Source organism: Echinops telfairi, unplaced genomic scaffold (genome assembly GCF_000313985.2).
Source record: "Echinops telfairi isolate 266 unplaced genomic scaffold, ASM31398v2 ScPeMD7_3;HRSCAF=10, whole genome shotgun sequence".
In the NCBI taxonomy this organism is placed as follows: Eukaryota; Metazoa; Chordata; class Mammalia; order Afrosoricida; family Tenrecidae; genus Echinops; species Echinops telfairi.
The window spans coordinates 58,451,267-58,465,227 of NW_022103899.1; the positions used below are offsets into that span (position 1 = coordinate 58,451,267).

Below are 13,961 nucleotides of genomic sequence, written 5' to 3' on the forward strand. Positions count from 1 at the left end.
TCATGGGTGAGGACCCTCTCCTGTCCACCCACCTTCCTGCCCATCCCCCACCCCCCACCTTCCTGCTCCTGACCCATCCCTGCCGGACTTTCCACAGGCCTCTTCGAGCCGGGAGACACAAAATTTGATGTGAACCGAGACCCCACCCAGGACCCCTCTCTGATGGACATGACCGAGGCTGCCCTGCGGCTGCTCAGCAGGAACCCCCGCGGCTTCTACCTCTTTGTGGAGGGTGAGGGGGCGTGGCCAGAGAACAGTGATGGTGGTGGTGGTGGTGGTGGTGGTGGGACAGGCTGGGAGTCATCTACCTGCCATGCGGCCACAGGGGGACGCATCGACCAAGGTCACCATGAAGGCAGCGGCTACCTGGCACTGACCGAAGCTGTCATGTTCGACTCCACCATCGAGAAGGCGGGCAAACTCACCAGCGAGGAGGACACGCTGACCCTGGTCACTGCTGACCACTCCCACGTCTTCACTTTCGGCGGCTACACCCTTCGGGGAACCTCCATCTTCGGTAGGGTACACGGGGCGGGGACAGAGTCCAGCCGGTAGGGCCCGCCTGGGTGCGGTCACTGCCATCCACCGTCCCACCCCTTCACAGGGCTGGCGAACAAGAAGGCTTTGGACGGCAAGGCCTACACGTCCATCCTGTACGGCAATGGGCCTGGATACGCTGGCCCCGGCCCCCGGCCTGATGTCAATGAGTCCCTGAGCTGTGAGCAGGGAGCTGCAGGGGGGAGGCCTGGAGTGGGGGAGGGGGGTCAGTCAGGGAGGGCAACGCCCCCTGACACTCCCCCTCCCCCCCTCCAGTGGACCCCGGGTACAAGCAGCAGTCAGCAGTGCCCCTGTCCTCTGAGACGCACGGCGGGGAGGACGTGGCCATGTTCGCGCGCGGGCCGCAGGCGCACCTGGTGCGCGGGGTGCAAGAGCAGACCTTCGTGGCGCACGTGATGGCCTTCGCCGCCTGCCTGGAGCCCTACACGGACTGCGCGCTCACGCCCCCCGCCGCCACCGCCACCGCAGGGGCGTCCCCGGCCACCACCACCGCCGGGGCGCCCCCCGCCACCACCCCGCGGCCGCTGCTGGTGGGAGCGGTGACCCTGGCGCTGCTGCTGCTGTTGCCATCTGCCCACTGACCGCCAGGCGCCTGCGCCCACACTGGCAACTCCACCCCTAACTCCCACGTACCTAGTGATCGGGGCCCTGCCTCTGAGCCCCCTTGGCGACCCCTCAGCCTCCACCTCCCTCCCCAATGACCCCGGGCCCGCCGCCCATCCCCTGTGTCCACACTTGGTCACTTCCACCCTTCCCTCTGTCCGCCAGTCTCCCACCTCCCCAGCAACACCAGGCGGCACAAGCTTCCCACTGAGTGCTTCCATGAGGACTTCCATTGCAACCGCCGCCCCACAGGGGTCTTGGGACTGCAGGCAGCCTCCAGTGGGAAATTCCTTGGGACGTCCTGGCCCCGCAGGCACTGCTCCCAGAATCTCCCCGCCAGCCTCGGCAGCCCCAGGACAAAACTGGCCAGGGCTCTGCAGCTGGAGGAGCACCGCCCTGGGCTTCTAGACATTTGCCCAAACTGGCAGCTGGTGCAGGTCTGGGGGCGGGCTTCCTGCCATCCCTGCCATTTCCTGGGCAGGGGGCGGTTCCTGGGCTCTGCTTCCTGGGGTGCATCACCCAACGCCCACTGCATAGGGGTAATGGGGAGGTGCTGGGTTTATAAACAGATTCAAAATCAAGGTTGTGTTTTAAAGCCTTTGTTCTGGAAGTGAATGTACAGAGAGCCACTCTTGTCTATTCGGAGGGAGACTTTCCTACAAGTGATTTACAGACAAATGATTTTTAAAAATAGGCGAGCGGACCCATGGGCAGGCCAGAAAGGGTCTTCTCGCTCAGGCTCGTGTTGCTGGCCACAGAACCACAGGCCAAAAGTCCATTTCCAAACATCTTTTTAAAGAAAAAGCTAACCCCTGGCAAGAATTTTCACTCAAAAGATGACGTTGTTTTTCCTTGACTGAGCTGGAAGGGACAGGGGAAGCCTTCAACCCTTGTGCCCTGGTCATTCACTTAGAAAATATCGGGACAATTGTCTTTAAGAAAGATCCCTTCACAGAGGGGTCACAAGGAAGAGATGAGCCAGTCAGGGTGCCGTGTAGCACTGATGAACCACAACTTTCCCCTAGTTCTTTGGTGCTTCCTTCCCCCCACTACCATGACCTCAATTCTACCTTACAAATCGGATTAGACCAGAGCATGCACTGCTACAGATAAGAGCCCACAACACAGGGAATCCAGGACAGATAAACCCCTCAAGGCCATGAGAATAGAGACACCAGGAGGATAAGGGGAAGGTGGGCGAGAAAGGGGAATAGATCTCAAGGATCAACCTACAATCCCCTTCCAGGGGGTCGAATAATGGAAAAGTGGGTGAGGGGCAACAGAAGATGATATAAGATATGAAAATAATAATCTATAACTTATCAAGGGTTAGTGAGGGAGGGAAGGAGGGCAGGGGAGGGAGGGGAAGAAATGGGGAGTTGACATCAGGGGCTCAAGTGGGAAGAGAATGCTTTGAAAATGATGATGGCGGCCTATGTGCAAATGTGCTTGACACACTGGATGAAGGTATGGATTGTGATTATAGATGTAAGAGCCCCAATAAAAGTAAAAGAAAAAAAGAAAGACGGGGTGTGGGAAGCAGGAGGCAGGCAGCAGGGAGGGGCCCCACCATCACCCCATGGGTAGCCAAAGTCTCCATAGTTACTCCTTACCACCACCACCCCCGGAGTCAACAACTGCCTCAGTTTTCCCAGATGAACCAGGCCTCCCCGCCCCCTAGAACCTAGGAGGCCTAGTGGCCGAAGTGGGCGACTCCTTGGGCTGCTCACCCCCATGTCAGCAGTTCAAGTCCCCCCATTACTCGTCAGGAGCCAGGACCTGAGGGTGCCGCTCCAATAACGAGTGAAGCCTTGGAACGCACAGGTTTCTGCTCGGCTCTACAGCCGTGGTTTTGTTTGGGGTTTCTGATAACCTGGTGGTGCTGGGTGCCCTCTGGCTGTCACCAAACCCACTGCCATCGGTCACTTCCACCCCGTGGGGTCTCAGCTGTCCATCTTTACAGGAGCAGGCAGCCTTGTCCTCCCACGCGGTGCCTGGTGGGTTTGACTCTCCAGTTTTGTGGTTACCAGCACACCGCCTAGCCCACGACACCATCAGGGCAGCCTCTACCAACGGTGCCTTCCAGGCCAGCCTGCCCTCTGGTGGAAATGCCAGGGTGAGGGACAGTACACGCAGGATGGCCTCTGGGGTCCTCTGGGTGTACCGCGGTGTGTGCCTGAGGGCTAGGCTCAAATGCACTGTGCCCCATGGTCACAGAGCATGCCACGCTCCCACGCCTGTGCTCCCACCAAGGAAGTCAAAGCCCACCCCCATCACAGGGGGCCTGGGCGGAGTGGGGGATGTCAGGAAAACTCCAGGAGAAAGAACTTCTCATCGAAAAGAGAAAAAAGAAAGGAGGGAAAGGGGGGAAAAAACAGAATTAAAAAGAACTCAGCACGCTTCCTCCTCCCCATTCCTGAAAATCGTGGGCAGGGCGAGTCAGGGGTGGGAGGGGGTAGCTGCCACCCCCCACTCCCCCAAGGGTAGGTACTGCCCCTCGGGCTGGGCTGGGGCTACAATGCCAGCACCCAGAGCTTGGCCACCTGGTGCCCCCTTGCCTGCCCTGGGGCTCCCAGCCCCGCCTCCCGACCCCCAAGGTGACTTCCTGAGACCCAGTACCCCATCCTGGGACCCTGCAGAGTGAGACCCCAGGGGCCAGGAGGAAGTCTGCGCTGGCTGCCAATGTCCCAGCAGCCCGAGGGCCAGAGCTGAGAAATCGCGATGGGATGTGTCTGGCCTCCCAGAAGGCGCACTCTTGGGCTGAGGATCCTGTTTGATGACCAGTGTCCCTTCCTGGGGGGCAGAGCTGTCTCAACAGTCCCAGATGCCACATAACTTTTGTCCTGTCTGTGGGATGTCCTGAGATGAGAGGACAGGGGCCCAGGAGAGCTGCCATGTGGCTAAGTGGACGCTGCTCTGCCACGCCCCTGGGGGGAAGGGGAGTGGGTGACCACCAGGGGGATACCGGGACCTCTGATGAGGGACAGACAGGCCAGGACAACCCTACTCAGATGGCATCTCCTGGAGCCTGGCATCTCCCTGCCATCGCCCACGGACGTACCCAGAAAGCAAGTTGCAGGTTTGTAAACTCTGGGGCCAGGCAAGGAGGAAGGACTGTGACCAAATGTCACCCCAGACAGGTGGCTCAGATGAGCTCAGGTGGCCATCTTGGCGAGGTGGTTACATTGTTTTAAAGGACACACCCCAAGGCTGATGAGGCCGTGGAGATGCTGGGTGGCGTTGCTGGCGGAGACCTGAGATGGCTCCCATCACTCCATCACACTGGAGTGAGTGACGCTCCCATCTTTGTAAGGACACCCGCAGGGCCCTGCTCCCAGCGAAGTGAAGGCTGGGGCTCACCCCCAAATGTGAGCGCCTGCTCCGCTGTGCACAGCACCTTGCTGGTCAAAGTGCTTCAGGGCCTAACTTTCTCAGCAGGAAGTTTGCACGAGGCTGAGTAGAACGGCAGAAGCCCCTAAAACCCATTTATGAGTCTCAGCATAGATTCAGCCTCTACCGCCTTCTTTCTGAATCTGTTACGGGCCACGGGAATAGCCCTGCTCTCAGGCCAGTGCGCAGGCTACGTCATAGGTGCCGTCCGGTCAGTGCCGGCCCACAGAGACTCGATGCACGCCGGACAAGACACTGCCCAGTCCTGTGCCACCCTCACAGCGGTTCCTGTGCTTGTGCCCATGATTCCAGCCACCGGGCCAGTCCATCGTGCTGAGCACCTTCCTCTGCTTCACTGTCCCTCAACTGGACCAAGCATGATGTCCCCCCTGGGACACGTTCAAAGTGTGTGAGACGAAGTCTCGGCGTCCTGCCTCTAAGGAGCTCTCTGGCTGTACTTCTTCCCCGACAGGTCCGTTTGTCCTTTAGACAGTCCACGGTCTTTTCAATAGTCTGCTCCAGCATGACAACGCAGAGGCAGAGTGTATTAGAAAGTGGATTACTACCACTGCCCTAGCCAGTCCAGGGAGGGGCAGCCTAGCCCCGAGGGACTTGCCTGGGAGTGCCCTTAGTGGAAATTGGGGCGCTATGGTCGAGTGGCCATGAGCCATACCCTGACTGCCTTGGTCGGAGGGTCCCTGAACCCATCTTGCAGGCGCTCCTGTCCCACAGAAAGTACAACGTGGACCCACCCCTGTCCTGGTCCTGCTGCTGTCTGCCCCTGTGATGGACGGAGCTGCTGTCTGCTTTAGGTCATAAAAGAGACCCCAAGTCTCAAAGAGCGTCTCAGGAGAACATTGATTGTCTTAAACAAGATCAAGATGAAACGACCCAAGCAGATCGTCCAAAGGAGGGCGATCCTCACCCGGGGCTGTAACAGCAGGCAAGCGTTTGCAGTCACGCCGGGCAGCGGCTTACACAGGGCCTGAGAGGAGGGCGAAGGAAACTGTCACCAAGTTCTGACAGGTGGCGGCCAAGTCCTTCACAGTTGCAGGCAGGACACAGGAAAGGGACATGTGTTTTATGCTGGCTGCAAAGCTTACAGATAGGTCTGTTTAGGGGACCTGGGAGAGGACCAAACAGTTCCTGCCATCTAGCATTGTCCCCGGCCAGCCCAGTGTAACAGACAGTCCTGCAATGGCATTCAGTGAACTGCAGTGGAAATTCGTGACCAGAGAGGATAGGATGTGTCTATCTCTGAAGAGATTTCACTGACGTTGACGGTGAACTAGGGAGAGGCAGCCTGCCCTTGGGGAAAGCAATTGACATTGCTTGTAGAGAACCACCCAATGGGACAATTTATGTTGCTAATCATGCATGGGTTTGGTTTTTTTAATTGAATTCCTGTTCCACCATTGGCCAGCAGGCTGGGTTTCAGACGAGGGTTCCTTGAGTACAGCATCCTTGCTTGGCCACATCAAAAGGCTAAGACTTGGAAGCCCCTCAGAGTGGACCAGACTCTAATGCCTTCAGCACGCCAGTCGAAGGTCCAACACAAAATTCCCTGCCCTGGAATCTCAGAGACCCTGCCGGACAGGGTGGAACCTCCCTGTGAGTGTCTGACACTGACTGTTCACAGGATTGGAAAGCCCTGCCTTTCTCCAGGGGCGCGGCTAGTGGTCGCAGCCCCCAGAGGACGCACCCCACCACCAGGGCTCCTCGGTGGTGGATGAAAAGAACGAAATGCTCCTTGAGATTGGGAGCAGAAACACCCTAGCCTGAGAAGCAAATGACTTCTTTTATTTATTTTGAATCAATCATTTTATTTTATTTTTTGGAGTTCCCTATTAGTTTATTTTATTTTTTAATCGTTTTATTAGGGGCTCATACGACTCTTATCACAATCCATACATACATCAATTGTGTAAAGCACATTTGTACATTCATTGCCCTCATCATTCTCAAAACAGTTGCTCTCCACTTAAGCCCCTGGCATCAGCTCCTCATTTTTTTCCCCACCCTCCCCGCTTCTCCCTCCCTCATGAGCCCTTGATAATTTATAAATTATTATTTTGTCTGATGTCTCCCTTCACCCACTTTTCTGTTGTCCGTCCCCCAGGGAGGAGGTCACATGTAGATCCTTGTAATCGGTTCCCCTTTTCCAGCCCACTCGCCCTCTACGCTCCCAGTATCACCACTCACACCACTGGTCCTGAAGGGATCATCTGCCCTGGATTCCCTGTATTTCCAGTTCCTATCTGTACCAGTGTACATCCTCTGGTCTAGCCAGACTTGCAAGGTAGAATTCAGATCATGATAGCCGGTGGGTGGGGGAAGCTTTTAGGAACTAGAGGAAAGTTGTATTTTTCATCGTTGCTACATCGCACCCTGACTGGCTCGTCTCCTCCCCGAGACCCCTCTGCAAGGGGATTGCCAGTAGCCTACAAAAGGGCTTTGGGTCTCCACTCCACACTCCCCCATCATTCACCATGGTAAGATTTTTTGTTCTGATGATGTCTTATACCTGATCCCTTCGACACCTCATGATCACACAGGTTGGTGTGCTTCTTCCATGTGGGCTTTGTTGCTTCTGAGCTAGATGGCCACTTGTTTACCTTCAAGCCTTTAAGACCCCAGACGCTATACCTTTTGATAGCCGGACACCATCAGTTTTCTTCACCACATTTGCTTATTCACCTGCTTTGTCTTCAGCGGTTGTGTCGGGAAGGTGAGCATCATAGAATACCAATTTAATAGAAGAAAGTATTCTTGCATTGAGGGAGTACTTGAGTGGAGGCCCAATGTCCTTCTGCTACCCTAATACTTATCCTGTAAATATGTGCACCTAGATCTATTTCCCTATCCTCATATATAAATATATTTGCATATGTACATGTCTTTATCTAGACCTCTATAAATGCAGAGGTCTGCATTTATAATAAATCATTTTATTGGGGGCTCTTACAGCTCTTATAGCAATCCATACATCAATTGTACCAAGCGCATTTTGTACACATTGCCATTGTCATTTCCAAAACATTTTCTTTCTGCTTGAGCCTTTGGTATCAGCTCCTCTTTTTTTCCTCTCCCTCCCCTACTCTCATGGACCCATGATAAATTATAAATTGTTATTATTTTTCATATCTTACACAGTCTGCTGTCTTCCTGGAAAATGACTTCTATCCTGAGGTCACTGACGGAAGTCATTGGACTTAGGGTCATACCTTGCTTCCCAGGTCACCCAACAATCAGCTAGTTATGACCGAAAAATACTTGCTGTTTTCCTACTTTGATGTCATTTGTGACACGGCTTAGCTCTGCAGACATGGTTTTGCCTCAATGAATGAGCGTGACTGAAATTTTTGCCTGGCCTGGAACCTGCATGGTTTCCTCAGCTGCGTTCAGTCACCTCAGCTTTCAATCTGCAGAAGTGTGCTCATCTAGAAAGCGTCCCTGGGTGTGCCTGTTGTTCCTCTCCCACCACTGGGTCAGCTGCTATGCCATCGGCCAGATTCGTGAGATTATGTAGCATGGCCAAACATTCCATGAAGGTTGCTTATCTCTCTTTCTCACAAAGCTGATAATGCTGCCTCCACGGTGGACCAGGGATATACTTACACCTTAGAGGGATCAGTGGCCTCTGAGCTTGCACTTATTCGTAAGCCTTAATCTAGGAACAATTTGTTCTCATAAGGCCCTGCTCCCTGACTGCCCTCATGAAGAGAGCATTGAAGGAAGGGGCGTTCTGGCCAAGTGTGGGGAAGGGACCAGTGGTGCTCCGCTATCAGAAAGAAGAGCGGCCGGGGTCTTAAAGCCCGATCTGACAGCCAGCAGCCATCGAAGCGAGGCATCAACAAAGTCCATACAGAAACATGGACCCATCACCCAGAGGGCTCCTGACAGGCAAGGAGGACAAGACTTCGTCTCATGTACCCTGGGCATGTTCTCAGGAGAGACCAGTCCCTGGGAAGGACATCGGGCTTGGTAAAGTGGAGGGGGTCGGCGAAAAGTGGGAAGGCATGGGACAAAATGGATTGATGCTTCAGCTGCAACGATGGGCTTAAACATGAGACGGGGCTCGCACCCAGGCACATGGCACGGGACCGGGTGCTGTTTCGTCCTGGTGCGCAGGCTTGCTATGCATCCGGACCAACTCAACAGCCATCACCACCTGCTTTTGTGACCTCGTGCAGCTGAGCTTTTGCCCATCGCGGAGGATGCCATGGTGACCCCCAGAAACCCTCTCCCCAGGGGGACGCAGCGTCTCCGTCTCGTTTTTTTTCTCTTTAAGACTTCAAAGATGTTCTCTTGGGAGTATAGTTGAGGTGTAGGGTCTCTTGTGTCCCCTACTCCCCTACAAAAGAAAGACGTAAAAGGAATCAGCCCGGGTGGCCTTGGGACACCACTCCCCCTGGTGTCACGGGGGTCACACATGGGGCTGCTAACTACAAGGCCAGCAGTTCGAAACCCCCAGCGGGTCCACAGGAGAAAGAGGAGGCTTTCTACTCCTGTAAAGGGGCACCATCTCAGAAGCCCACCGGGCAGCTCTACCCTGCCCTATAGGGTCACTGAGAGTCGGACTGTAGGGAGTTGGGCTTATTGAAGGGATTATGCCACTGAAGGTGCCCACGGGGCACAGAGGCTGTGCATTGAACCTGGCCTAAAGCAGGCCTTTTGACCCCATCCAACCTTCCTGCTCCAGTAAGTAACATCATGACCAGGAGAGAAAGGGCTGGATTGGCTAAGGATTCCATCTCGCTTGGCTCATGGGAGCAGCAGTCGAGAGCCCGGCAAACCTGCTGCACAAGACCTCTTTCAACTGTTGAAGAGCCAGGAGGTCACTTTGGGGGCTGTGGTGCCCCTGATCCAAGCCATGGTCTTTTTAGCCGCCTCATACACATGTGAAAGTTGGACTTTGGATAAGGAGGCCCACGGAAGAGTTGCCGCATTTGAACTGCGAGCTGGCGAGGAATGTTGAAAGTACCCTGGCCTGAAAACACGCCACTCAGGGACCCAGCGTGGGTGCTGCCACTGGCAGTGTGCCATCTGAATGACGTGTTTGTGTTTGTTTGTTTGTTTGTTTGAAATAATTTCACTGGGGCTCTCATCTTATCACCATCCATCCATCCACTGCATCGAGCACATGTGCACATCTGTTGCCCTCATCATTCTCATGACACTTTCTTTCTACTTGAGCCCTTGGTAGCAGCTCATTTGCCCCCCTCCCTCCCCGCCCCCCAGAACAGTGGCTTTTTAGCGCTCTCTCTCCGAGGGGAAGATTCCCACGTTTCTTCTCTGGCAGGTTTCTGCCCTGCACGGGTTCTGGCTTTGGAAGGCTGTACTGGAATGAATGACAGACCTGCCCTGAACGTCAACCTCTCCTTCAGCAAAGCGAAGGCCACCCTGGGAGATCTGGAGCCCTCTGCAGGTCACGGCACCCTTGGGAAGTCATGCTTCCTGGGAGCCGGCCCCTGGGAGCCTGTTAGGTACCGCCGTGTGGGTTCCTAAGCATACGGACCCTAAATGCATAACAGGATGCAACTCTGTCCGGTCCTGGGCTGGCCTCAGTCTCTGTAACACTAGAGCCTGTGTGGCAATCACTGTGCCGGTCCATGGCCTTGAGAGTCTCCTCTTTGCCGCTGCCCCTCCACATTCCCAAGCACGATGTCCTCCAGGGACTGGTCTCTCCTGACCACATGTCCAAAGTACATGAGAGGAAGGTTCGCCTCTAAGAAGCATAACAGCTGTTATCCTGGGTGGGGGGGGGATTGTCCCCAGTTCTAATGGTGTGGGGGAAATACAGTTTGGTTCGGCATCTGCCTCACGTAAGAGGAGCCCCGGTGGTGGAGCGGGTCGCACCTCGGGCTGCTCGACAGGAGGGGAGCAGTTTGAAACCGAGAGCCACTCTCCAGGGGACCCTTTCTAATCCTGTGAGGAGTCTTGGAAACCAAGGTGGGTGGGGGTGCGGGTGGATTCTAGGGTGCCCTGTCAGGTAACCGTGATTGGTGAAAGTGTGGAAGCGCAAAGGTGTTACTCTTTTAGGGTCCGAAAGAGACCCCATCGCAAGCATACGTTAAGAGAGAGCGCACTTATTGAGACTTGAAAGAGACAAAGAGGGCAAGAGAAACTGTCACAAAAGCTTGATTGGTGGCAGGTGGGTACATGGCGTTTAGAGGTGGGGGGCAGAAGCAGGAACAGGACCATGATGGGGAGACAAACCTCCCTGAGTAGAAGGGCCTGCAGGGCTGGTACAGGACCTTCCGACCCAGGCAGTCAGGGGAGGCTGACAGGGCAAGCCTTGTGACGGTGCGACCCCTGTACTGTCCCCAGTAGGATGACCTCCATCAAGAGCAAACCTGGCAAGACCCTAAGGGAGGGACCTACCTTCCAAGGGACTCAGCCTGAGGACAAGACTACCTACATCCTTGGTTAACAGTCAGATAGCAATCCCTGGAGGCTTAACCTGCGAGGGGGTGCGGGGCATTGGGGTCTGTCGCTGCCATCCACAGACTTTTGCAAACCAGGGTGCTCAGAATTTAAGCTCCAGTACGTTACTTTGAGGACTAAGGTGTGCCTGCCCCAAGTCATGGTATGTTCGCTGAACTCAAATACATGTGAAAGTTGGACATTGACTAAGGAAGACGGTGTATGTGAATTAAGGTGCTGGCAAAGAAGATTGAAAGTATCATGGGGTGCCAAAACAACAACCCCCAAAACCAAACACTTCTGTGTTGGGAGAAGCACAACCAGAATGTCCCTTAGAGGCAGGGATGGCCAGACATCTCTTAGGTCAGCAGTTCTCAACCTGTGGGTCAAGACCCCTCTGGGGGTTGAACAACCCTTTCGCAGGGGTCGCCTGAGTCCTAACAGTAGCAAAATGACAGCGATGAAGTAGCAACGAAATAATGTTATGGTTGGGGGTCCCCACCACGTGAGGAACTGTATGAAAGGGTCGCGGCGTGAGGGAGGCTGAGAACTGCTGAGTTAGGTACTTTGGACATGTGGTCAGGAGAGAGCAGTCCCTAGAGAAGGGCGGCATACTTGCTAAAGCTGAGGGTCAGCGAGAAAGAGGAGGCCCTCGCTGAGATGGACGGACCCGTGGCTGCAGCGTGGGGCTCAGGCACAGCCGCGATTGTAAGGGCGGCTCAGGACTGGGCAGTGTCCCCTTCTGTTGCCCACTGAGAGACAGGACCAAGTCCATGGCACCTACCAACGACCAGATGCGTAGGACTTGACCGTAAGGCAGCACAGATGCCCGAAAGAGAGGTGGGGCAGGCCATCAAAGCTAGGTCCCACCCAAGAGCAAAACAGGATCAAGTTTGTGGAAAGACTCGGCAGTGTTTGAGTCTTTTAAGAGATAAGCTTAACATCAACAATGACTTCTGCAAAGAGCTTTGTGGAAAGCTTGGGTGACAAGGACAGCCGGGAGTCTTTGATCTGTCGGAGGACAGAGCAGATAACCTCCTCTATGACCTGTCTGAGCCTTGAAGGGAATTTCTTGGGCGGACTTACTCTTGGTACATACTTCCGTTTTATCTGTCTTTCCTGTAGGCAGCCCCTCCCCCTAACCAGGTGGGGCTAGCTGGCAGATAGTTCTTGTCCTTCCAGTCCCCTTGATTTCATCTTGGGGGGCTGGTGACCAGAGAGTGAGTGTGGGGTGCTCAAGGTGACGTTAGCCTGACCAAGCTCACTGCCATCGATTTGAGTCACACCATGCTCAATCAACCCCTGTGGGTTTCCCAGGCTGTAACTCTTTACGGAGCGGAAAGCCTCCTCATTCTCCCCAAGGTGACATTTGGACTGTTTTAAGGCTGAGGGTGGAACCAGGGCTGCGGGGAGGGGGTGCCTGTGGTTTGGGGAACGAACACAGCATACTTCATCCGAGACTGAGCTGGCCGGTCCTCTGGCCACCTTCGGCGCGTTCCGTATTCTTCACCAAAGTCCAAATGCCTATTCCTCTCCAGTTTTCCTTCTCTGGATGTCCCACTTTCACGTGCATATGAGACCACTGAAAATACCATGGCTTGGGCCAGGGAGAAGGGCCCACCCAAATCCGCTTTGGGGAGGCCAGGAGGGCATGGTGGGGTTAGGGAGAGGCTGGGGAGGAAGGAAGGTGGCCAGGGCATCTGGGGTGCTTGGGGCTCCAGCAGTGTGGCTGGTCAGGATGGGCAGAGCTTGGAGGGATGCTTCTGGATCCCGCCTTCGGCTCCAGGAACCAATGAGCCCCTTAGCAGCAACCGTAAGGCAGTGAAGGGGCAGGGCCTCCAGGACCAGGCTCACCCCTTCCACACACACACCCTGGGTTACAACATCCTGGGGCACCTTGGGGCACAGGCCTGACACGCCCCTGCCTTGCAGTCAATGTCAACTCATGATCCCTCTAGGGACGAGGAGCCCTGGCCCAGGGGGCTTCCAGGCCTGTCATCCTCACAGAGCCAGACGTCACATCGTTATCCAACGGCAACCAGGGGCTGGAGTTCACACCCCAACCTTTCAGTCAGTGGCCAAGGGTTTAACCTCCGAGCCATCGGAGGTCCTCACAGGCCTGCCACCCACTCCTATAGCCCGCCCACCCAACCCTCTAAACAGAGGGGCTCACTTATGGGGGAGGCTGTGGCCCCCCAGCCCACCCTGGTACAAAGAAATGGAAGGAAACCTGGGTACAGGTCCTCAGAGGGCCCCTCCCACCCAGCACCCATCCCACCTCCCTAGCCTAGCCCAGGCCAGGCTGAGTGCGAAGGGGAGTAGACAATGGGGTACACCAGGCCACCTCACACCTGTTTCCCCGTCTCCTGCGCTCAGGGCCCAGGCAGCCAGTGCAGCTCCTTATACCCAGAATGCCACACTCAAGCCTAAAACAGGCTTCTCAGAGATCCCAGACAAGTGAGGGGCCGCACATCCCCAATGCCCACTAGTACCAGGCCAACTGCACCCCCACATGCCATTCCACACACCCCTGCCCAGCCAACACCACCACCCTCAGAATGCACCTCAGGCCAGCCTGAAGCCCCACCCCACCCCTCCAGCTCGCCCCACCTGGTTAGGGTGGGTGTTGTTGTCCTGGGGACTCTTGCCCCCGGCCAGGAGCCCAGAGGCTGGTAGATTATGCTCTGAGCTGCTACTCCTGGAAGAATCAACAGCCCCCAGCGGTCGCTCCTCGGGAGAAAGTAGAGATGTTCGGATTAAGATTTAGTCCTGGAATTCAATGAGGCCCTTGTACTCAGACTTGCAGGGTCACCGTGAGTCTGAGTGGATTTGGCGATGGGATTTTGTTTGTTTGGGCTGAAGGGATCACATTGCTGACTTCAGGTGGGTCTTTGCTGATAGTAGAGTACCGGAAAGATGTTTACAGTACAGTGAACCCTCGTTTATCGCGGTTAATCGGTTCTAGACCCTACCGTGATAAATGA

General features: G+C 55.3%; 1 protein-coding gene across 1 annotated transcript in view; it reads left to right on the forward strand.

Moving 5' to 3' along the window:
• Positions 1 to 1,139, forward strand: part of LOC101653330 (intestinal-type alkaline phosphatase-like) — a 2,722-nt gene extending 1,583 nt beyond the window's left edge. The window contains exons 7-10 of the mRNA XM_004701839.1: positions 98 to 232; positions 326 to 517; positions 605 to 718; positions 814 to 1,139. Coding sequence (XP_004701896.1) covers positions 98 to 232; positions 326 to 517; positions 605 to 718; positions 814 to 1,139 — 767 coding nt within the window. The remainder of the gene's footprint in view (positions 1 to 97; positions 233 to 325; positions 518 to 604; positions 719 to 813) is intronic.
• Positions 1,140 to 13,961: the final 12,822 nt, after the last annotated feature.